The 23,994-nt window shown below is 43.4% G+C and overlaps 2 protein-coding genes across 4 annotated transcripts in view; one reads left to right on the plus strand and one right to left on the minus strand.

The window, feature by feature from the left end:
- Positions 1 to 23,994, minus strand: part of LOC111862900 — a 54,110-nt gene that overhangs the window by 16,678 nt on the left and 13,438 nt on the right. The window contains exon 2 of one of the 3 annotated variants that reach the window (XM_023848712.2): positions 13,333 to 13,392. The exons of the other annotated variants lie outside the window; for them this stretch is intronic. The gene's annotated coding sequence lies outside the window, so the exon portion shown is untranslated. The remainder of the gene's footprint in view (positions 1 to 13,332; positions 13,393 to 23,994) is intronic. 3 annotated transcript variants of the gene reach the window in all.
- LOC111862883 lies at positions 16,892 to 22,596 on the plus strand. The gene is given in 3 exon segments (XM_033750843.1): positions 16,892 to 17,716; positions 19,739 to 19,828; positions 21,207 to 22,596. Coding segments are annotated over 3 exon segments (1,686 nt in total). The 5' UTR covers positions 16,892 to 17,430; the 3' UTR covers positions 22,517 to 22,596.

The raw sequence follows: 23,994 nt of genomic DNA on the forward strand, positions 1-23,994 counted from the left end.
GTCTCTTGTGAATAAGCTTGGCCTTCTTCAGGCGTACGTATCGCACATACAGCATAATTTTGAAAATCTTCCCAATATACAAAAATCCTCTGTCAGTCCAGGCTTACAATGCTTACAAGACAATGCTTATCTCATTTAGCTTATGCTACAACGGCAACTTACTCCTAGTCGCGTGAACAGTCGAGAGCTTGACCGCCGCCAAGTTTACACATCTTACATTTCCTGTGTCTGGCTTCGCCTTGTCCTACTTTGCGAATGAAGCAAGAACTTCGCCTATATAATACATGTAGGACTCAGTTCCTACCTCAAAGAGAACAGACTGCGTCCCCATTACAAAGACAAATCGGTTAATGCTGCTTAAGGAAATAATAGCTACTTATTCTTGCAGTCACACGAAGCTAACAATTACTAATAAGTAATAAAGCAAATGGTGCATATAGTAATCACTGGGTCAGAAGACCTAATAGAGACAATGCAATGCTTGTGACGGAAAGCACATTAGCAAGTCCCGCTACGAGAGTAGCGACTGTCACGAAACTACGTGCTTTCTTTGCGAGAGTAGTTGACAACTGGTAACCGCAACTTCAGAGAATTGTTGTCAGACTGAGTTGAACACGTGGAACTGAACTGAGCAGCGCAAATTGTGGAAACGGCAACGCAACTGCAATGCAACTCGCGGGAAAACTGAGAACTGAACAAGGCAGTCTTCTCACAGCTGCGTTGCCACGTAGTTTCCTGGTGTCAGCTGTTCTAATATGCTTCTGAAGATGGCACAAATGCCACTCAGACTATGCTAGGCGGGACAAAATAGACGTGGCTTGGGAAAGAATTTCTCATGAGATGGAGTATGGATCCTGGACGTGTCCTTTCGAAACAATACATAACACCTCGGTTCAAACTGTCACTGAAGAACAGATGCACCCAATGTTTCCTTTTCCTAATATTGTATCTAAGCATCCATTTGCATTAATATATAATTTATTTCACATATACTTCCGTCTTAAATGCAACTCATTATCCAGTCGTCCTTCTTCCTCACTACATGTTTCGGCTGTATACGGCCATCATCAGGTGTCTTCTAACTTGCTAAAACTGTTGCATTGCATGTCAGAATTTCGTATCGCGTGTAAACACGATATTTCCTGATTAAAATAAATCCGAATGTTTTCCTTATGGTCGTCATCCTCTCTTCTCACGCCGACTCAACTACCGCCACATTACGACAGGATCAGTGTTATCTGCCATCGCAGAAGATAAGTGCACGAAATTAAGAACTACACGCACGCAGTAAGCCGGATGAACATACCCACTTAAGATGATGTGGGCAGCTAATCAAACATAAGTTTCCTCAGTGTGCGTCTGCTAATCTGGAAATGATTGCTTGCTTGAAATCGGTGGCGTTTCTCGGAAGTTGCGGTTGCGTTGCAGTTGCCAGTTTCTTTGATGTGTCCTCACCCTGATATTTAGGATACTGGGAAGGTACACAGATGTGCATGCTCCTACGTGTATATAGGGGCATTAAATGTGTTTCGAAATATATTCAGATGATGTTACACTGTGGTACACGTCATTGTGTGTGGATAAAACTGGATTTCATCTTCAGATTTAGGTAAAGGTTCGCGCATCAGATTAAATTATTGTCTATTACGAGTGTACACACGGACGAACATGAAACAGGGGGACAAGCGTAACCAAAGAATTAACGTTTTCTCTCTTCCAAATAATTAACGTCAACATATGCGAAACTTGTTCGGGCTAAACGTATTTCAAATAGAAGCCTCAAGTAAAATTCTCAGATCATACACATCAAAACGGAGTGAAACTTGAGACGTGGGGCCGTTCCATCGCGCGCGCGCACGCACACACGCTGAAGCATTTGGCGGAAATCAGACATCAAAAGTGCTTCACAGAAATTATTCCTATAGCACCCGTATTGATTCATATAGGGTGAGAAATGCACACTTAAACTAACAAACTTCAGTACTCTCTGGGACTCTCACAGTCACACGAAATGCTCTCGTTTTGCTAAGACTCGTAGCGGACCAGTTATATTAATATGGCGTGATTATTTAGGTTGTGAACATATTCATGGGCCCCAACTGGGGGGCCAAGCCGAACTTTGCCACCTGCCTCGATTTGTGGGGGGGGGGGGAAGAAAGAAAGAAAAAAAAAAAGAAATATACGAAATATTAATAGCGAAAATTAAACGTATTAGAAAGAAGTAATTCTTTAGGTCGATTTTGAATAATATTGTTAAACTGTTTAAACGTAAGTTTATAAGCAAATTTTAGCTCCCCCATTTTGGAAATATTCTGCCTGCGCCTATGAATATGTTCCTACCTCAGACAAACCCGGAAGGGGGTTAAAAATCAGTTCTAGATAAAGTTGCTTAATATACCGAACAGTGAAGGGAGGTACACAAATGAAACGTACACTCAAAGCCAAGATACAGAAAGACAACAATGAAGAAAGGACCAGTTTACTCAAACACACTCTTTCAGTTGTGTGACGGAAGTCCGTAGAATATTCCTGTCGGCATGTCCGTCCACGTCTGTGGCGAGTCTTTCAATTTTCCAACCCTCTCTCTCCGTCTCTTGAGAAGTATGATATGAGGAACACGACATAAAATCAGTTCGAGCTGTGTCGGCAAATTAAGACTGGTTACTTTATAGAAGGCAAAGTTGAATGCCTTCCGTTAAATATGTAGAAAATCGAAGAAATACTTAAAAGAGATAAAAAGGTAAAAACGGTAAAGCTGTTCCTGTAACAGGCAGTCAAGGCTCCCACATTATCTAGACAATCGGCTCACAATGGCAGTAAGGTTGTCAGCCTTACACGCCGGCTGCCCTTTACGCCAAGAGAGATTCCTGGTACTCATTTCTGTTAGAGGCAGAGTCGACCCCAGGGCCACAGTGCAGCTGGAAGGCTTAGGTAAACTGAAAAACCCAATGACTTCATTGGGACTCGAACCCACGACATCCCGGCTTGTAGCATAATGCCTCAACCAACTACGCTACCGCGTTCCTCACTTAAAAGAGATGGTACGGTTAAATATTGTGCTATCAGGCCAGTACATTTCTTGTACTATGAACCATTTTCGAGAATTTCAAAAGAGTACATCTTTGCTTGTACATCAGTATATAAAGGAAGTAGTTTAATGGAAATTAAAAATCTACTCAGTAATATTTTCAGGCTACTTACGGGAAGTACAGTTCTCTCTGCTCTTAACGAAACGACTGAGCATCAGTTTACAAAATGCAGACGACCAAGTGCCCCCCCCCCTCCACTCCCCATACCATCCTGTCCTACAGCTACCGGCAAACACTATTCTGCTAGTAGGAGATTTGAATGAAACAGAATGAACAATTGTGAAGGTAATGGACCACTTGATACTGATTTCCGCAGCCTTTTCTCACTCCGATATTGTTGAGAGATGCAGGCCTCTTGATGACAATGCGCCGTCATCGGAAAAGGCAACTGAGTTACAGAGTTACATCCCTGCATGCAGGTTACTTGGGCTACAGTTGTGACTTACAACTTCGGTTCTGAGTAGCAAGGGGGGGGGGGATCATGTCCTGGATAGCAGGTGGGGCTGTTGACCTACTCACTGACCGATATTCATGACCTGGAAGCCGCGCCGAAGAATGGAGATGTAGCACTCTACGGCCAGAACCCAGAAGCCAGTCGTCTACGGCACAATACTCGTGAAGACGCGCTCCTTGCTTACCTACATCGGCACAGGTAAGTGTGTTTCGTTTACACTGCATGGACGTTATTGTACGGTTTCACTGTCTGTATTTTTCTGTACGGCTTACAGACATTCATGCTGAATCGTTTAGAATTCAGTTCGAAATGACAGTATACTCTTCAAATAAGCTGGAGGGAATGAGGAAAATCACCACGAAATTTATTCAGTACAGCGGAGGCCCGATTTTTTTTCCCAGGGAAACTAAATGTACGAGGAATATAAATACACGTATATTCTGTGTTTCCTCCCAGCAGCACTTGTGCATGTTCATTTCCACGTGACTCTGGGTGAGAGGATTTTGATTAAATTTGGTATTGCAGGATTTTAAAATGTTACGTAATTTATCCCAGGCTGCACACAAATAGCAGCTACTTTATGGTTGACACTGAACATACTCTACACACATTAGCGTGATACAACTGCAATGGCATGCTCTTGTAGGAACAGTGACCGTCACGTACTTGCAGGGTCTTCATGTATGTACGCGTATGAAATATTCCTGTTTGTAAGAGCTATGTTACAGTTCCTGCTTTTATTTCTTTCATTTATTAATTATATGTTCATTACCAGCATTTTTGACAAGTAAACTAGTCTTTTTTTTTTGTAAGATTTGAGGCTTTCACGGCAGTCTGCTTTTATCGGTTCTCAAGGTCTCTTCGCTTGCGGATTTCTTATATATTTGTCCTTCTACCCTGAAGATGGAGGCGATACGTTCCTCCGAAACGTTGGTTAACACCACATATACACGGTAGACTGCTTTCTTCACAGTCTTTTTTCATCGGAAGAGCAATGAGTGAAATATCACTGCTGTATAAATAATAATATGTCCGGTGTTAAATATACAAAAATCGCTGGGGTTATAATGAATTATATTAGTCAGTTTAAACGTATTGTCTGAGGTATGAAATATATTTAAACATTGTGTTTTAATTGATTAATACCATTCTTCATATACTCAACCATTTTTATGTATTTTCTGAGGTATAAACACTGATTAAAATTTTTGCATTCGTCAGATATTGGAGAACAAATCGAAGTACCATGAGACAGTACATCAGCTATTCGTAGACTTGAAGAAATCCTATGATTCAGTTAGAAGTACTATACACTATTCTCATAAAGTACGTAAAAATTAGAGTATACAAAACTATAACTTTGCCCGTGGTTCTGCATGGGTGTGAGACTTGGTCTCTGATATTAAGAGAGGAACACAGACTGAGGGTGTTTGAGAACAGGGTGTTGAGGAGAATACTTGGACCGAAGAGAGATGAAGTGACAGGAGGTTGGAGAAAACTGCTTAATGAGGAGCTTCATAACTTGTACTCTTCTCCAAGTATAATTAGAATGATCAAGTCAAGAAGTGTGAGATGGGCATTACGTGTAGTATGCATGGGGGAGAAGAATACATGTAGGATATTGGTGGGAAAAGCCGGTCACGGTATCCGAGCGGTCTAAGGCATGTACTGTCTTCGCTCGCTTGGAAACCGGGATCATGGGTTCTAATCCCATTCAGGGCATGGATGTTTAGTTTGTGTGTGTGCGTTCTTCTGTGTTTGTGTACAGGTAGAGACCTTGCGACGAGCTGATCACCCGCCCAAGGAGTCCTACCGAATGTGTAAGATCTAGAAAAACCGAAGTGAACGGAGAAGTTCACGGAGGTAGGCCTAGGCCCTCTGGGGCTGTAGTGCCAAGGGGGAAAAAATTGGTGGGAAAGCTAGAAGGAAAGGGGTCACTGGGAAGACCTACATGACGGTGGGAGGTTAATATATAATTTACCTTAGAGATATAGGATGGGGCGTTATGGACTGGATTGATCTGACTCACGATAGAGACCAATGGAGGGCTCTTGTCAACACGGTAACGAACCTTCGGATTCCATAAAATGATGGGAAGTTCTTGAGTAGCTGCTCAACTGGCAGCTTCTCGAGAAGGGCTTAGATTCTAAAGTATGAAAGGATATAAATTAGGTAATTTCAATTTGATGTAATAATGTTATAATTTAAAACAATATGCGACATTACCATCCTGTTACGCGTAATTGCATTTCCCTTTCAGCGATCACACAATAATACGTCAAAGATATGTTCAGGTCATAAGATGATCGTTTTGAGTGTAGACGAAATATTAATGCACACTTTATGCTATGCACACGAGTATATAAAAGGTTTAAAATATTTAGGTCATTTACGTAGAGCGATAACATTTAAAATTAATTGTAATTAGTGTTGTGAAGTTCGTCCGGTCTAGAAAACCGAAATTAGCGGCCGTGGGGATTCGTTGCGCTGTCCACGCGACACCCTCTATCCGCTAAAGTTGGCACTAACTTCGCCGACAAGTGGCGGTCACTCGGTCGGTATAGTTCGCTTGCGGACTAAAACCAAGGAGTTTTGTTTCTGTTTGTTTGTTGTGAAGTTCATTAATAGAAGCAGCTGCCGCATATACTCTTGGCAACACCGCGGGGCGTTATATCACGTGTCCCAGACTCAGGCCCATTTTGACGGGGTCGGCACTGCCCCGTAGAAGGCTAGATCGAAGAATTCACTTCACGGGAATCAACCATTTTTAGACAACCTTTATTGTTTTGAAGAAATAAAAGTAGGCGTATGAGGCCACCTTGTTGTGTGTGTGTGTATCTGTGTCTCTTTCCTAACAACTTCTGAAAGCTTGAGCTACGGCGCGGCCTGTCGGCGAAGTTAGTGCCAACTTTTGCGGATAGTGTGTGTCACGTGATCAGCGCAACGGATCCCCACGGCCATTAATCTCGGTTTTCTAGGCCGGAGCCGCTATTTCCTTGAAATAACTTCTCAATTATCCTCACGAGGCTGAGTGGACTCCGATCCAGACCCACTCCCTCTCAGAAAATTTGGTAACGCCGGGAATTGAACCCAGACCTCTGAATCTGTAGACAGGAACTCTGACCACTAGACCACAGAGGCGGTCCTATACAAATGGAACAGTCTACAAAATACAGGATTTCTTTATGAGCAAACAAACAGAGAACAGCCCCACCATCCATAACATTTTTGTGTTATTTTGTCTTGAAACCATATTGACACGTGCACACACGAAAACCTTCAAGACCAGTGCTGTCCAACTTTCTTATGTACTCGGGCACAATTCACTGATGCCTATGGAGGTGCGGGCGCCACCACACACTACTACTACTACTAGTACTACTACTACTACTGATAATAATAAAAAACAATAATAATAATAAAATTTTTCGATATTTAACAGTACTCAGACGTTCAAAAATGTCTCGTCTTACAATTTGAATTAATATTAAAAAATCGGCTCAATTATATGTGGTTACGGAGGGCGCCTGAAAAATATACCGCGGGCGTCGCGTTGGACAGGGCTGTTCTAGACCACTGAAACATTTCACGTCAACCCCAAGCGTCTGCCGAACCACAGATTGGGAACTACTAACATTTAGAGCGGTATTCTGTTATAAAGGTTATATAGCGTGTTGCCATGGATACAGTGTTACACGTCGGTATGTACACTGACCCAGACACTACAGGAAGACTAAGGTCTCCTTCCGTTCTGCATGGCATACAGAGCAGCAATGTGCCACCGTTGTGTCTGCACCGGGTGGAACTCAGAATGCTTCTGTCCTACTAAACAAGTTAGGAACGGCTCTCAGCTCAGTCAGTATAGCTACACGCTATGCGCTGACCGGACGGCCGAGGTACGATTCTTGGCAGGGGCAAGAGATTTTTCGCTTCTCCACAGCATACAGACAGGCTTTGGCGTCCAACCAGCTTCCTATCCAGGGCTTTCCCCGGGAGTTAAGCGGCCAGGGCGTGAAGCTAACCCAATCTAATGCCAAGGTCAAGAATGATGGAGCTATCCCTCAACTGACCCATACGTTTTCATGGCGTGGTGCTTAATTAATTGTGCACGGAGAAAATTTCGCCGCTTTATATAGCATTATATTTATAGTTATGCCTGTCTTTCCAGAAAGTGCATAGCGTGCTCACATGGTACTCAGTGTCCTTGAAGAGCCACAATGCTTGAAAACCACTGACCTGAATTTTTCTTAGTTAAGGAAAAAAAATATCTGTTGTGATTTCTGGATTCATAGGTGCTTTATGAGGACTTTGTTTGAAAATGGTTTCTTTATTACCACTAGTTTTTAGATAATTAATGTACACGACTGTACAATCATACAACAGGACTCTAGTGCGAATATCTAGTAATGCAGGAAGGCTGAGAAAATTTGTAAGCCACTTTATTATGTTCAAACAAACAAGAAATCACTCAGAAAACTGAATGAGATGAGGAAGAAAGTAGAAAGTGCATTTGCAATTACATTTTCTATTATAATTAACTTTCATTTTACAGAAACTTGCATAATTTTATGACTAACATACTACATTTGGCCACATAAGGAAAAGAGTTTTCAATTCATACAACTCTTATGTACATAAGCAGACAGGCAGATATAATCCTAATTACCATATGGTTCACAATGGAACTCACTTTTACAACTGGCTATGTGCAGAAAATAGAAGCCAATCTTGTTTCACGTGAAGATATTGTTTGTTTTCATTAGGCTTAGATCTGTATATTGTTTACTTGTACTAGGCTTAGCTCTATCCCTATCCATAGTTCATCAAAATCAATTATAAATAGCACTTATCAAATAGAAGGGCCGCGCCATAGCTCAAGCGGTTAGTCGCTGGCTTCCCACGGCGGGGCGGCCCGGGTTCGATCCCGCGTCTGGTCAAGTGGGATTTGTGGTGGACAAATTGGCGTTGGGGCAGGTTTTCTCCGAGCACTTCGGTTTCCCCTGCCAATCTTCATTTCACCAATTGCTCCACAATCACCCTCATCTATCATCTGGGGCTGGTACAATAGGCCAGAAGTGACCGCAGTACAAGGGACTTAGTCCCACCCCACTAGCAATAAAAAAATATCAAATAGAAACAACAGTACATAAAAAAACAAACTTCATGAAAACACGAGAAAATGTTCGACCCATCAGATTTTAGTGAGGTTATGTTTCTAGGCACACCACACCACGTGGATCCTGTTGGACATAATTGTGCACATTAAATTCAGAAAGAAAAAATATAACAGTTAATGAATTTAAATTCTTGACAACACAATGACCAATTTCTACAAACTCCCAACAATAGATAAATCACAAAATAAAGGCAAAAACAATTGAAAGGGACTTCGCTAGCAAACTTTGAAACACAAGCAGCCAAGACTTCTGAAGAACCCAGCAACACAAATTTGATAACCACTAAGTACTTCACTGTTCCGGCTTTCGGGCGTCACGTAACAATATTGGTTTGATGATGGAAAGCAGGGAGATGTGTGAGTGCAGGACCGGTGGGTAGATGAGCTGTGGACTCATTTTACAACGAGTCTCACGTGTGTGTGTGAAGACTACGCGTAAGAGATAGCTCTGAACCCTGTGACGCGCGCTCAGTTGCAGAGGAACTCCGTTTAACCCACGGCACGCCACTCCCAGACGCGCTATGCCACGTGGGGTATGTCTGACCGCCCAAAAATATATTGTGACGAACATGACCATTGCTAGGCAACGGTTCAGTGAACACAGCTTGAAAGCCGGAATAGCAACGAAGATAAGCGGAAGTCCATTTGCTAGGCAACGGTTCGGTACACACATTCCCGCGACAAGGGAGAATGACAACTGTTCGAGGAGGTGGTCTCTATTCGTTCTCCCGAAGTTATAAATGGTGGACACTTGACAACGCTCAGCAGAATTCATTCGCAAGGGATTCAACGTTCGTCATTCGTCGCAGTGCAAGAGAAGACACTCGTAGTCCAGTAAGGAATGGAGCGAGTCTTACACAGTCGTTGGGTATGAGCTGTTATACCTGGTTGCAATTGTAATAGAAATGTCCAGTAAATCCAGAACCCATTACTTTTCGTCATGACAACCCCTAATACGTGACAGTATTATCACCCGTTGTTACGTGCTGGAGTGCCGCGCCACACGCGAGGAAGGGGCTTCACACGCCAGCTAGTGCGTTTGCACTGCGCGAAGTATTACTGTAACTTCCACTTAACACATTTTATTTGACAGAACTGCTGACTGGCGATATCGACGCCGTTATGTATGCGAGAAATGAGGCCTGGGGATGGAGCCCGAGGAAGTTTCAGTTGTCCCCAAAACATGTTCCTGTTCAGTTTCCCCGTACATACTTTCTGCTTGTGTCTAGCAGTCGGAGTGATGACGCTGCCTTATTCCTGGAAGTGTCAGAGGCCTGCTGACCTACCGCCAGAGGCGAAAGAGGCAGCAAGTAAAGTGTTCAGCGCTGTCAGCATCCCACCGGAGTTACTTTCGTCTGTGTACCGGGCCGACCTGATGAATGAGTTGACCAGTTTTAAACTTCGCGTGAATATCAAATACGAGCTTAGGGAATATGCCGCCGGACATGGCTGGTTAGCATCAGCTGTATCAATGCAGGAAACAAAAGGTAAAGTTGTCCCTGTGCTTAACTAAGCATTACGCCTTGAAGGCGTATGGGGGAGAGAATGTATAGATCCACATTTTCTTGACCTCGGCACTAGCTGGAGGTGAGTGGTCAGCTTCAGGCCCAGGTCGCCTTACCCCTGGGAAAGAGCCCCCGGTACCAATTGCATAGGATGTTGAGTGAGCCCCAGAACCGGTCTGGATTATATGGAGGAGAAGCGAAAATTCTTGACCCACCGGGACTCGAACTCCGACCTCTCGGTCGTCCAGCCCGTAGCCAGTCGCTATACTGACTGTGCTATCCCGTATCCATGTAGGAAACAGATGCTGAGCGAAATAAATCCTCATAATGCTGGCATTCATTGCAGGTGTAATAACAAATCAAAGAGCACAGAAAGTGAAAGAGTGTATTATGTGACAGGTCAGTGCCTGAAGGACAATATGAAGAAGGCAAAAAGGAGGGACACACACAACAATCGAAATAATACCCAGTGAAAACTGAGAGGAAGCATCACCGTTTAAACTTCTGCATAAGTCAATATGAAACTAAAGTAAAAAAAAAAAAAAATGTGCAAACGAAGACAAGAAGTAAAAACCCACACAGACTCACACAATTTAAAATATTTTAGTGAATCATACATAAAACTTTTGAAAACTTCAACTAATGTTTCGAATCCTACAAGACAGCTGAAAGTAGCCGATACATGTAAGTGGAGTACATGTGAAAATCAGCTCTGCAGTTCGACAAATAATTTTCGAACCAAACGCTAAACTGCAAAGACACACATTCAAATGTTTTCTTCTGCTCTCGAGTAGCGTTACGTCTTATAATTTACTGTACGTGGAGGAGCCTCAAACTTGTCAACATCTATAATTTTCGCTTTAAACATTTTCCCGCTTTTAAGACACTGTGGAGATTGCAGAATAGCCGTGCGTTGTGAACTACGCTCTTAACTTCACGTTAGCTGCCTCTGGTTTTGTTTACATGCGCTTCAGCAACAAACACACTGCCTCTGGTCTTGTTACATGCGCTTCAGCAACAAACACACTGCCTCTGGTCTTGTTACATGCGCTTCAGCAACCAACACACTGCCTCTGGTCTTGTTACATGCGCTTCAGCAACAAACACACTGCCTCTGGTTTTGTTTACATGCGCTTCAGCAACAAACACACTGCCTCTCGTCTTGTTACATGCGCTTCAGCAACCAACACACTGCCTCTGGTCTTGTTACATGCGCTTCAGCAACCAACACACTGCCTCTGGTCTTGTTACATGCGCTTCAGCAACAACCACACTGCCTCTGGTTTTGTTTACATGCGCTTCAGCAACAAACACACTGCCTCTCGTCTTGTTACATGCGCTTCAGCAACCAAACACAAATTAAAACAAGTTTGACCCCTCTATTTTGGAGTAGATCTGGAACATAGCTGGCTTGTTTCTTAATTCCTTTGACCTTTAAATACAATAATTTAAAGAAGAAATATTTCACCTCGTTTAACTTAAAAAAACTTTGTATTTTGCTACATTTGATTCGCACAATAAACAGCGATTACTTCCCTAAACATTATTTTTTTTTAATTCGCTTAGTGGGGGGTGGAGTCCAACTGGGTCTATTCGGCACGGCGGCCACTGATTGTCCTATTGTAGCCTACCCCGGGTGATTATGATGATGGAGAATTTGGTGGAATGAAGATTGGCAGGGGAAACCGAAGTACTCCGAGAAAACCCGCCCCAGCGCCACTTTGTCCAGCAAAAATCTAAACAACATTAAGTAGCTGGCCTTTGTGTTTGACATGCAATGTGTTTTCTGTGAGGTAGGAACAGAAATTTAGATATTATATGGTTGACCTTGGTAATCAAGACACAGATTTTATTAGTGTTCTGTCTTCAAGCAAATGCAATGATGGTTCCAAAGTACCACGTTTCTACTGTGTGCTCTCCTAATTTAAACTAATCAAAATTAAACTCAATCACCTTAAGGGAAAACAAAATGTCTTCGAATTATGCAACTGACAGTTATTATCATAAATTCGAACTCCGTGACCCTTGGCTCAAGCCAATACTTCTAACCATTCTAACATCTTCATTTTCATACTACTTTTACTCTGAAGGAAGAGTGGGCGCTGCCTGAGGACTTCACACTAATCTGATGTCCTTCACCCCTCCCCCCCAAATGAACTGTATCACACTTCTCCTATGATCTTCTCTTTCACTTGCTCTTATACTATTTTTCATTTGTACGTTTAAGCTTTAAAACTGCAGCTGGCTACTGTCAGGATGACTCGGATTAGGAGGCATGTGGAATTCGCTTGTGCAATGTTGCATTCTGTCAAGATGAAGGAAGTCACTTTACTTTTGGACATTGAAGATACCTTGGATTGTACAGCGGCTCGTTCAAAGGTCCCAACTTGCACAAAAAGGCACAGAAAGACGCGCATAAATGCGAAAGCCTGAAACGGAATTCGAATCAGACCCTAGAATTCGAACGCTCGAAAACCTCTCAGTCAGTAGGGCCGCAATTTCAGCACGATATATTGTTTTATGTGTTGGGATTTATAATTTTCAAACAAACCGCTTTGGGTTCGATCAGTTTGGATTCTTGGCCATTAAGAATAAAATCATTGCGTTTGATCTCATTGCAACTGTACGCGACGCCGAAGACAGCAAGCCAGTGTAATAAAAGGACGCTGCCGAACGACGCCGACCGAAACTAAGACATTAAAGGAAAAGCACTCGTATCACTTTCCTATCTCCTTTTGCTTATCCCTTTCGTACTTTATCTTATTCCCTCCTTTCTCCCATATTCCTTTCTTTGTCTGTCCTACTTCCGATCTGTGGTTCGTTAAAAGAGTGAATTAAGTTGCAGTTTATCGTTAGAAGTTCCGGCTGTCTATACAGGCCTATGTGAGTACTACAGTGCTATTAGCAGCATAATACATACGTCATTCATAAACCGTGTTCTATTCTTTTGTTATATTTTGGTGACTACAATCAATCAAAATATCCGTCTGGTCATTAGACAGTTTTACGGTCGATGACAATTCGTTTTAGTTAGTACCGAATTGTTCTCCATGACATTAGCATTCATATTTGTCGCCGGTGAACAGTGTGTTCCTCTAACCTACATACCTTTAAGTTCTTAAAGACGGTTTCTTCCGCTTTGTTCTCCTTGGCTTTCTCTCGACACACCTGAAAAATGAATGTGCATCCTCCTTAGACATTGAATGAAAAACGTCACAGACAGCTACGTGTACCCAGGGAGCCAGTTTCGTGCTTATAAAAATAAAATTTTGAAGGGCACCTGTCAGTTTTTCTGATTTGTCCTTTTGTCCTCTCGCAAGTAACAGCGCCCAGATTGTTGGACAGAACTGGATGGAATACGACGGTTTATTTGCTTTAGAACGTGCCAGTAGGGAGGCCCCAAAAAATCAGGTGGGATGAAGTTGAACGGGACACGTCAGCTCCAGGTCTATGTTAATCTAGGGGAGGGATCATAGATACCGCAGAAACTCTAACTGACGCTAGTAAAGAGGTTGGTCTAGAAGCAAATGCAAAGAAAACTAAGCACATGTTGCTGTCTCATCACCAGAGTGCAGGGCAAAATCATAACATAAATATAGTCAGCAGATCCTTTGAAGCTGTAGAACAGTTCAGATATTTGGGAACGACACTAAACTACCAAAACCTGATTCAGGAGGAAATTAAGGGGAGACTGAGTTCGGGTAATGCTAGCTACCATTCAGCCCAGAACCTTTTGTATTCTCGTCTGTTGTCCAAAAACATAAAATTAAAATATACAAAACTATAATTTTGCTTCTGGTTCTGTATGGGTGTGAAACTTGGTCTCTGACATTAAGGGAGGAACATAGACTGAGGGTGTTTGAGAACAGGGTGTTGAGGACAATATTTGGACTGAAGACAGATGAAGTGACAGGAGGTTGGAGAAAAGTGCATAATGAGGAGCTTCATAACTTGTACTCTTCGCCAAGTATAATTAGAATGATGAAGGCGCATGAGATGGACAGGGCATGTAGCACAAATGGCGACTTTGGTGGGAAAGCCAGTAGGAAGCAGACCAATAGGAAGATCAAGATGTAGATGGAACGATAATATTAAAATGGATCTCAGAGGAATAGGTTTGGGTGGTGTGGAGTGAATTGGTCTGGCTCAGGATAGGGACCAGTGGAGGGCTCTTTTTAACACGGTAATGAACCTTCGGGTTCCGTAAAACATTAGGAAATTCTTGAGTAGCTGAGCGATTGGCGGGTTCTCAAGAAAGACTCCACTGGTCCCTGTCCTGAGCCAGATTAATTCACTGCATACCACCCACCACCACAACGTGAGCTCTCATGCTGCAATCCAGTAATTAATGTGTCAATTGGAAACACCTGAAAATGACCCTTTAGGGGTCGAAACATGTAGTGTAACCCAAATGAATTAGAAAGTGTTGCGCTGACGGCTGAATTTGTATTATTAGTTGTGCTTTGAACTTCAAATAACATACTAAGACTCCTAAGCAACATTTATAAGCAACTGCTGAGTACTGTCCAAACACTAAACAACGCGCTGGAAAAGCAGGATTACTTATGATCTCGTACCTGGACTGTGCGACAACTGAGAACAAAGTTTTGAAGAAAAATCTGAACCCAGGAACGATGAAGGACATTACATTGAGCGGAACGTCATAATTTGAAATATTCATCTCACTCTGTTGGGTGATATAAATGAAATGGGGTGTGGTGGCGGCACCTATAGCACATTCAAGAAAGTCATGCTAAAGTTCAGCCGGAAAACCAGTTACACGTTGTAATTAAAAAAAAAACACTGTAGTTTATACATAGGTCGTCACCGCTTGTGTATTTCCTTAAGAAACACGTGACGGTGGCCTCTCTAGGACGAAATCTGTTGTGAACTGATAAATAGTGAGCATTTATTTGTTTGTGTGACGGTAACCCCTCCATTTTATTTGTAAGCACCACAAAAGGGATGCAACACTAAAACGAAGTTTTTAAAGGCCGTACACGTAATTTCAAGCCGGACAGCTCTCCTCATATGCACCATGGAGTTAAGGAATTTCTCAATCACTGTATGAGGAAGAGCCACGGAGAGTCTCCCAAAGGCTGTGGCCCTACACGGGATCCGGGGCGTGTTCAGACGTGACTCAAATACCAGTCAGTTCCGGAAGCAGGCCACTTCTCGGCTTTTCATTGGGTCAGGGTCGGGCGTTTCAGATTTGTCATTGCCCAAGACTGCTTTCACGTCACACCGCGTCCTGATAACCGGTGCACTTGTTATTGGACGATGCTCTATCGACTGCTTCAGCAGCGCGAACTCGGAATTCAGACGTAACTTTTAATTTAATGAGCGCCTTTCGAGCAGACGTGTTCAATGACAGGACAATAATCAGTGTTGTGTCAAGGTGGAGCTATCCTCATGACCCCTGATTAATCCGAGATGTACGAGGATATATCACCGCTTCTCGAGTTGTCTTGTTGAAAGTCAACCGACGTTTAGGAGGCACATTCTACGTGCTTCATGATAGTCTCTTGCTTGTATTATTCTTCTACCCTGAAGATGGAGGCGACATGTTCCTGTAAAACGTATGCGGACTATACGGCGCTATTTCCCAGAAGACAGAATTCTTCTTAACCACCGCTGTGAGAACCTCTATTCCCAAATCACTGCTTCTGAATTTGAGCCCTCGCGTTTCACGTTTTGATGTCTAAAAGAACTGGCTTATTGTTATACAACAGAGAGAGTGCAGCAGAAAAATGAGAATTTCTTTAGCTGTAAAAATGAACGCCTCTGCAGATATGAATGAAAGTCAATGCGGTGTGCAGAATAAGCCTGAGCATGCGTACAAGAGCATTCCTTTAGTTACAAAGAAACACGTTTCCCACTGTTATTATTAGATATCGCAATTTTATTCAGAATTGAGTCATAATTATTTAATTATGTCTTGGATTAAGGCTGATCGGGAATTATCTTGTTATATGAGAGGCCACAACTTACAGAAAACAGAGAGAACCATTACAGTCCTTGGAGTTACTTCACAAAGAAATAAAAGTATGTGTGTTGTCTCATCGCTAAAAGAAAAATGCAGAAAGCTTCTATTTTTCAGCTGCCTTTAAAATACAGAGTGACGCGAAAAACCGACATTTGAAAGGCGCTAAAATGGACGGCTCAGTTAGTTTGAATGAATTTCATATAATTTGGTAGGATATACGCAAGTTCGTATATTAAAAGATGTATTCAGTTCGGTCGACCCGTTAAGCAGAAAAATATTTTATATCTTTATTTTTGGATATAGGCATTTTTACTTTCATATTATGCGATATTTTAAAGTCCTGAATGACGCTCTAGGTGAATTAATAACATCCACGGAATGTGCACAAAATTCTTCAGGCATTAATCCGTTCTGTTTCTATGTTTGGACACGCTTCGAGCAACTCTTCTGTTGTTTTAATGGCGGTCGCCTAGCGATAAGACTGGGTGTCGTTTCCGCGAGAACTTGTTTACGACCGTTCCCAAGCAACGCATGTTCATTCTCGCGATCGTTGCATAGCAATGGTACCTCACGTTAAAATATATTTTGGCATGTAGACCCGTTGCTAGGCAAAGACCGCGAAATGAACAACTACGCAACGCCTCCTAAACAGCAAGAGAGAAACGGTCTTTTCGGTTTCGACATGTTATAACCAGGCCAGTTAGCGAGGCGTTAGTCAGTCAGTCAGTCAGTCAGTCAGTGGAGTTGAATGAGTTGGTTGGTAAATGAGTCAGAGAACTGCCGAGGTTCATTTGTTGTGAGCTGCTGCTGTTAGAAGCTGGTAGCTGAGGCCGAGGGACAGTTCGGGAACGCTGAGGAAGAGGAACGTCAGCCGTTGGAAGTCGTTACCAGAGGATGGTGAAGACACGGCAGGCTGAGAAGACTTAAGTGTGTGTTGTAGTGAGCTGTAAAGTGTGTGAATTAGTGATATCGGTATAATTACTTGCAATCAAGGATCTGTAAGCGTTCAATAAATCCAATTACCAATCCAAACGCCGTTACAATTTGTATTACTATGGTATCCATTTTGTTACGGAGTTTGATACGTTCCTGCACGTACACTTTGCAGGACAAATTAAGTTTGATTCAAGTACAAATCTGTTTGCTGATGTACCGTGATATAATGGTGTAATACTTGATTCACCTTGCAGGGACGCACCAATCCTGGCGCAGCCACCAACATGCGACTGTCTCTCGTGTTTGAGCTTCTGCTCATATTCATCTTGCTGGCCTTCGCAGCCTCCAGAGTGATCAGTAAGTATGGCACTTCGACTCACACGATGCTCTCATACGTGTAGCAACGGCATGAAAACTCCTGAAACTGTATTTCCGTTGCAGAATCTCCGCCCCTGGTTGAGGGGAATCCCGCTCGCCAAGGCCAACCGAACCGCTATTGCGCGTGCACCAACTTGATGTGCAACTGCTGTCGAGAGTTCTCTCTAGCTGTAGTGCCCATCAAAGGACCTGGTGAGCTCAATTTTACAAGTCTAGACCTACACACCAATGCCGGCACCATCTACGAGTATAGGCAGGTTTCGAAACTTAAATTGAATAGATCATGCAGGATTTATGACTGTAAAATAAATGAAAGAAAATACGTCATCGATCACAATGTTCTCGAAGTGGTTTCAAAACCTGCAAATGAAAAAGCAATCATGAATTAGGGCCATAAGTATTTACACATAAGCATTCTTCGAAAGGCGAGCATCCACGAATGTATAACGGGGAGGCCGCGCTGTTCTTCAGCACTGTAATGGTTTATATAAGTTTTGTCTATAATACAATGGTTGAACGAAATTTATTTTGGGCCCTGTCGGTCCAGTGTAGCCTCCATTTCACATGAAGCTCAAAACTAACTCCATCGACTTAAGAAAATAATTCATTGAACACAAATTTGTACACACCGTAAAAAAGTCACATTTGAACACTTTCTCGATAAGTTAGTATTAAATGAAGTACAAGGGAAAATATTTATGACTCTATACACTTGATATCTGCCGTGGACTTACCGGAGCGACAGATTGCACCAAATGAAGATCGGCGAAGCTTTAAAATTTGTGTAACTTCTCTGTTGTTGACTAAAATTACTGGTACATAAAACTTTCAAATATCATTGTACAAAACTGGAGATTTCATTTGCTGCCAATGGCAACACTGAACTGAATAGCAAGAGAGTGTCGTATACGACGGATCAGAAGCTGTTTGTTCACGGCACGTAAAAGATCCTCATGTCTCTAGGAGACCTCTGAGCAAAATTAGGCAACAAGTTTCCCGCCCAAGTAGTTTCCAATGCCTCTGGTAGATTGGGGAAATACCAGGTACCGACGGCCGACCTCGTCGGCTGAACGGGGCTGATAGCACGCACCAGTACCGGTAGGGTATGGCGACAGGAGAAATTAAAGGGGGACGCACAATGGACCAATAACTGGTTTAAGTGCATGGGGAAACCCACCCCCTCTAATAATAATAATAATACCTCAACCCCTTACTACACTTGCGGTCTTGTGGTGCTGTCTAGAGATAATATCTTTGAGACATATATGTTCCTGCTGCACCATCAAGAAACACTGTCTATCGGATTGCTGAACAGTCTGAAGGAGCAGGAAGTGTGTATTATAAAAGCAAAGCATACTTGTTAGCACGGAGAATTTTATGTTCATCATGGGAGTCAGTAACAAGATGTTCAAGAAGAAGTGTGTGACTTCCAGCACAGCAAACAAAACCTATCGTGATGACTTTTCGCTGATTCCTTTCAAAATTCACTGTCAGCCACTGCTGGAGGATGCAATAGCGGGACGTTACGCAACAGAGCGCTGCTAGATGACAGTCTGGGATGTTTGGAATGTAACGTGGTTCTCCGAAGAAGCACGCTTCCACCGCACAACATAGCACAGAGACGCACAAAAACGGTCAGAAGCGTGGAAGATTATCACGACAAACACATTCTGACCCGTCTTGTTTCTCAGTTCAGTATAGCTAATGGCAACAAACACATTTCCGAAATGTGTATAGCCGTCTGTGGAAAGTTCATACAGTTGCGCTCAATAAGAAACGTTATGTAAAGTGCTCGATGATAAAGAACACGCCCGTTTCTCACGGCCACGCAATGAAGAGGTGTGGGGGGGGGGAGCGAAGGTATTCTTACGTCCCGGTAGATTGATCATCAAGAAAGAGCCTCTGTACCCATTTGATGGAAGGATGGGTACACAAGTACACGTATTTGCTACAACAGAAACATTAATTTACGTACATGCTTCGTATTCTGGACTGAGATCTCGGCCCTCATACTTTCCTTCTTCCAGGCAAATGGCCGGGTAGTACCTGAAATCAAGCCCCGACGGATTCCTTCAACATCCTTCCTAATGCATTAATCATTCTCGTCCTACCTTTAGAGTCTGTGAGAGTGCCAACAGTGGAAAATAATCCATAAATCGTCTAACACATGCACACGAGGGTGGCCTCTGACCGCATTATGTCATGTGTCTGCAGGATGTGCCACCTTGACCTACCTCTCAGGGGACTCGCTGATGGTTACGATGAGTTTCGGGGACCGAGTGCTACATAACACAACTATAACCGGTAAGCCCGCTGCCAACTGACTATGTAAGCAAGGATACAGGTCGTAACAGTGAACCATACTTTAAGATCTACAACAAATGTAAAGGTAATTTGGTTTTTATTGTTATTCTTATGAGGATGATCTCAATGGGTCGAAACATGTACGGATATACACCTGATTTGATCCATTTAGTAAGTAAATTTGTCGGCCGCACCATAGCTCAGGCGGTCAGTCTGGTCATGTGGGATTTGTGGCGGACAAAGTGGCGCTGAGGCAGGTTTTCTCAGAGTACTTCGGTTTCCCCTGCCAATCTTCATTCCACCATTGCTCCACAATCACCATCATCTATCATCTGAGACTGGTACAACAGGCCAGTAGTGGCCGCAGTGGCAAGTGCATTCAGTCTCAGTGCACTAAGAATAACAAAAAAAATAAAAAAGTAATGTTGTCCCTGTGCTTAACTGATTAAACACTATGCTATGAAGGCGTATGGAGTAGTGGACGTATAGATCCACATTTTCTTGATGTAGATGAGTGGTCAGCTTGACGCCACTGCCGCCACTATCGAGAGCAATGGATAAACTGAAAATGCCAGCGGAGGACTGTGGTCGCAATGGTACTCACGTTAAGGGAACAGCATTCAGACGCTGGGGAGTGTAATATAAATCAGTGCTGTCCAACGTTCTTATGTAATGTACTCGGGCACAATTCACTGATGCCTATGGAGGTGCGGGCGCCACCACACACTACTACTACTACTACTACTACTACTACTACTACTACTACTACTACTACTACTAGTACTACTACTGATGATAATAATAATAATAATAATAATAACAATAATAATAATAAACAACAATAATAAAAATAATAATAAAATTTTTCGAAAATATTTAACAGTACTCGGACGTTCAAAAATGTCTCTTGTCTTATAATTTGAATTAATATTAAAAATCGGCTCAATTATATGTGATTACGGAGGGCGCCAGAAAAATATACCACGGGCGCCGCGTTGGCCAGGGCTGATATTAATCCTTTGGAACACTTTGGTATGCAACTGGAATGGCAATAAAGGCCCTTTTCAGTCTGTAGAAAAACTAATTTTATATAAAATATGGGTAATTGCTTTTGCGTAACCACCTAAGTTTAGTTACGTTTCTTGTGCGCAGGCTCCAGGTCATCAAGGCATAGGGAGACTTAAAATAGTTTTACTCCTAATCTTGATGGTAGATGTAAGTGGCAACATTCATGCTCCAGCCGCTTTGCCCCATGGAAGGAGCTGGACGGTGGCGAGGAAAGAAATCCCAGCGCGTCACCTTTTACTGACTGAGCTATCCCGTGTCGTATCTAAGTTGTGAGATGAATTTAGTATTTGTCGCATCTTTGCTGCTGCAGGGAGGAAGCCCAAGCCTGTCTGTATGCCTCTGCCTGGCGGCATCTCTAAGTTCTGCGGGCGTGTGTACGGCATCTCGCGCGAGGGACAGAACTTCAAGGCATGTCTTGGTCTCGAGCTGCGAGCCCTCGACGACCTGGAAGCTGCTCTCCGGGTCTCCTGCTTCCGGTTTGGGCCTCAGGGTTTGAACTTGGAGGCGGCACCTCCGATCCCTGCGACTGAAGCTACTGAAGACGACGACGACGACGACGATGATGATGAATATGGTATAGTCGATGACGATGACGACGACGACGACGACGATGATGACGACTTCGGAATTGTCGACGACGACGATGATGATGATGATGACGACGACGACGCCGACGACGCATCTGAGAATGACGTTTCCCCGGATTATGAAGGATTTAGTGTTTTCGGAGGCGATTTCTTGGGCGGTCTCTTTGGTGACAGTAACAAGAAAAAGAAACCCACGAACGTTAGCAAACCTCGGCCTGTTCTTCGACCGCTGAAGGCGACTTCAGAGACGCCGATTCTTAATCCCACCCCGAGACCAGCGAAGCCCACAGCAAAGCCCACAGCGAAACCAGTGAGGGTGCGCACGACAGCGAAACCAGCCCGCAGACCCACTCCCACAACAAGGAAACCCCCTCACAGATTTACCAGGACCACGACAAGCACCACCACACCTAAACCTGTGACGAAACTTCCAGAAGTGCCAGTCACAGTGAGCGCTGAAGAAGAACATGCTACATCGACTGCTATCACAATTACGGTGGTGCAGGATAATGAAGCAGAGACTGTGCTGCCAGATACGTCAAGTGACATCATGGCTCAGGGCGAAGCAGAGAAATCAGAAGCCACTACTGTGGGTGAGATTCAGACAACACTGGTCCCGGAAATGACGACTGCAGGTGGGGTTTCAGACATCGCAGGCACTGTACAAGACCAGAAGAAAGAAGAAGCGCACGAAACATATGACGACGAAGATGATGATGATGATGATGATGATGATGATGAAGACGACGACGATGATGACGATGACGATGATGATGACGACGATGACGAAGATGAGGACGGTGATGATAATGATGAGGCCAATGAGAGCGAGACGACTTCAGAAAGTGAAGCGGCAGGGAGCAAGCCGAATGAAAGAAACGAAGAAAACGAGGACGACGACGATGATGATGACCTTGACCTAGGTTTGGACGATGATGATGAGGACGACGACGACGGTAAGGGCAGAAGACACCACAACACAGTAGTGGCGCTACGCAGCGGCAGGACACACAGACGGATGCGATTAGAGTGACGGTGAATCGCCGCTCTGGTTACACTTTCCGAAGACACTACCGGTTTTACAATTATTTATTGTTTATAATTTATTGAAATGTGACTATATTTATTAAATAATATTGGAGGACACTTCTTCCTCCTCTGCGAACTAAACAGTAGCCTGAAATAATCTTCCAGCTATAGAAATCTCCCATACAAATGTCCCTGTTCTTAGTTAAGCATGCCACGTTCGTATTCTCAGCTTCAGGCACCGTCCGCATTACCCCTGGAGCGAAACCCCGAAAGAGGCTGGGTGACCTCCAAAGAGTCTGGATGCTTTGCAGAAGAAGACAAAAGTCTCTTGTCCCCGCCGGCAGCCGAAACTCTATTCAGCGGTAGCGACCTCCTACACACGGCGTTTATATCTTTCAGTCCCGTTCGTAGACTCCTCTCCCTGCCTCATATACTTTTCCAAGTTACAATGATTCTCTCATATAGACTCGAAACCCATTACAACTCTAAGGGACACGGCATTCATTCAAACGTTGCTAGCAAAATATTATCATGGATTTTTGTGACTATAGACGGATTTTTGGATTATTGGATTTATTGTGACCACTTGCAAGTGTTAATACAAAGAGCTATAATACTATCGCTATTTCCATACTTTACAGTTTACTGTCACACACACTAGCGTCCCCAGTCTATTACGATCTCCATTATCCGTTTCCTGGCAACGTATTTTAACACTTACTTACTCATGGAGCTGAGTCCTTCTGGAGGAGCCACCAATTCTGCAGCTACTCAAGAATTTCCCAGCATTTTATGGAACCCGAAGGCGACCGGTCCCTATCCTGAGCCAGATCAATCCAATCCATCCCATCCCACCCTATCTCTCTAAGATCCATTTTAATATTGTCAACCCACCTACGCCTTGGTCTTCCCAGTGGTCTCTTTCCTTCTGGCTTTCCCACCGATATCCTACATGCATTCCTCTTCTCCCCCATTCGTGCTACAGGCCCTGCCCCCCTCATTCTCCTTGACCTGGTCATTCTAGTTATATCTGGAGAGGAGTACAAGTTATGAAGCTCCTCATGCAGTTTTCTCCAATCTCCTGTCAATTCATCTCTCTTCGGTCCAAATATTCTCAACACCCTGTTCTCAAACACCCTCAGTCTATGTTCTTCCCTTAATGTCAAAGACCAAGTTTCACACCCATACAGAATCACAGGCAAAATTATAGTTTTGTATATGTGTGCATTTACGGGCCTTGTAGGGTATGTTATAGTATGAAGAAAGCAGTCTTCTGGGATTTGGCACCGTGTATATGTGGTGNAATCCTTCCAGCCGCACTATGGCCCTGTGGCCGACTCCACCTCAGGAATGAGTACCAGGAATCTTCCTGTGGGGTAAAGGGCGCCCGGTGCGTCAGGCTGACAATCTCACCGCCATTTGTGAGTCAATTGTCTAGAGAAAATGTGGGAGCCTCCACATCTCACAACCCTATGGGCCTGT

Source organism: Cryptotermes secundus, unplaced genomic scaffold (assembly GCF_002891405.2).
Source record: "Cryptotermes secundus unplaced genomic scaffold, Csec_1.0 scaffold528, whole genome shotgun sequence".
NCBI classification, from domain to species: domain Eukaryota; kingdom Metazoa; phylum Arthropoda; class Insecta; order Blattodea; family Kalotermitidae; genus Cryptotermes; species Cryptotermes secundus.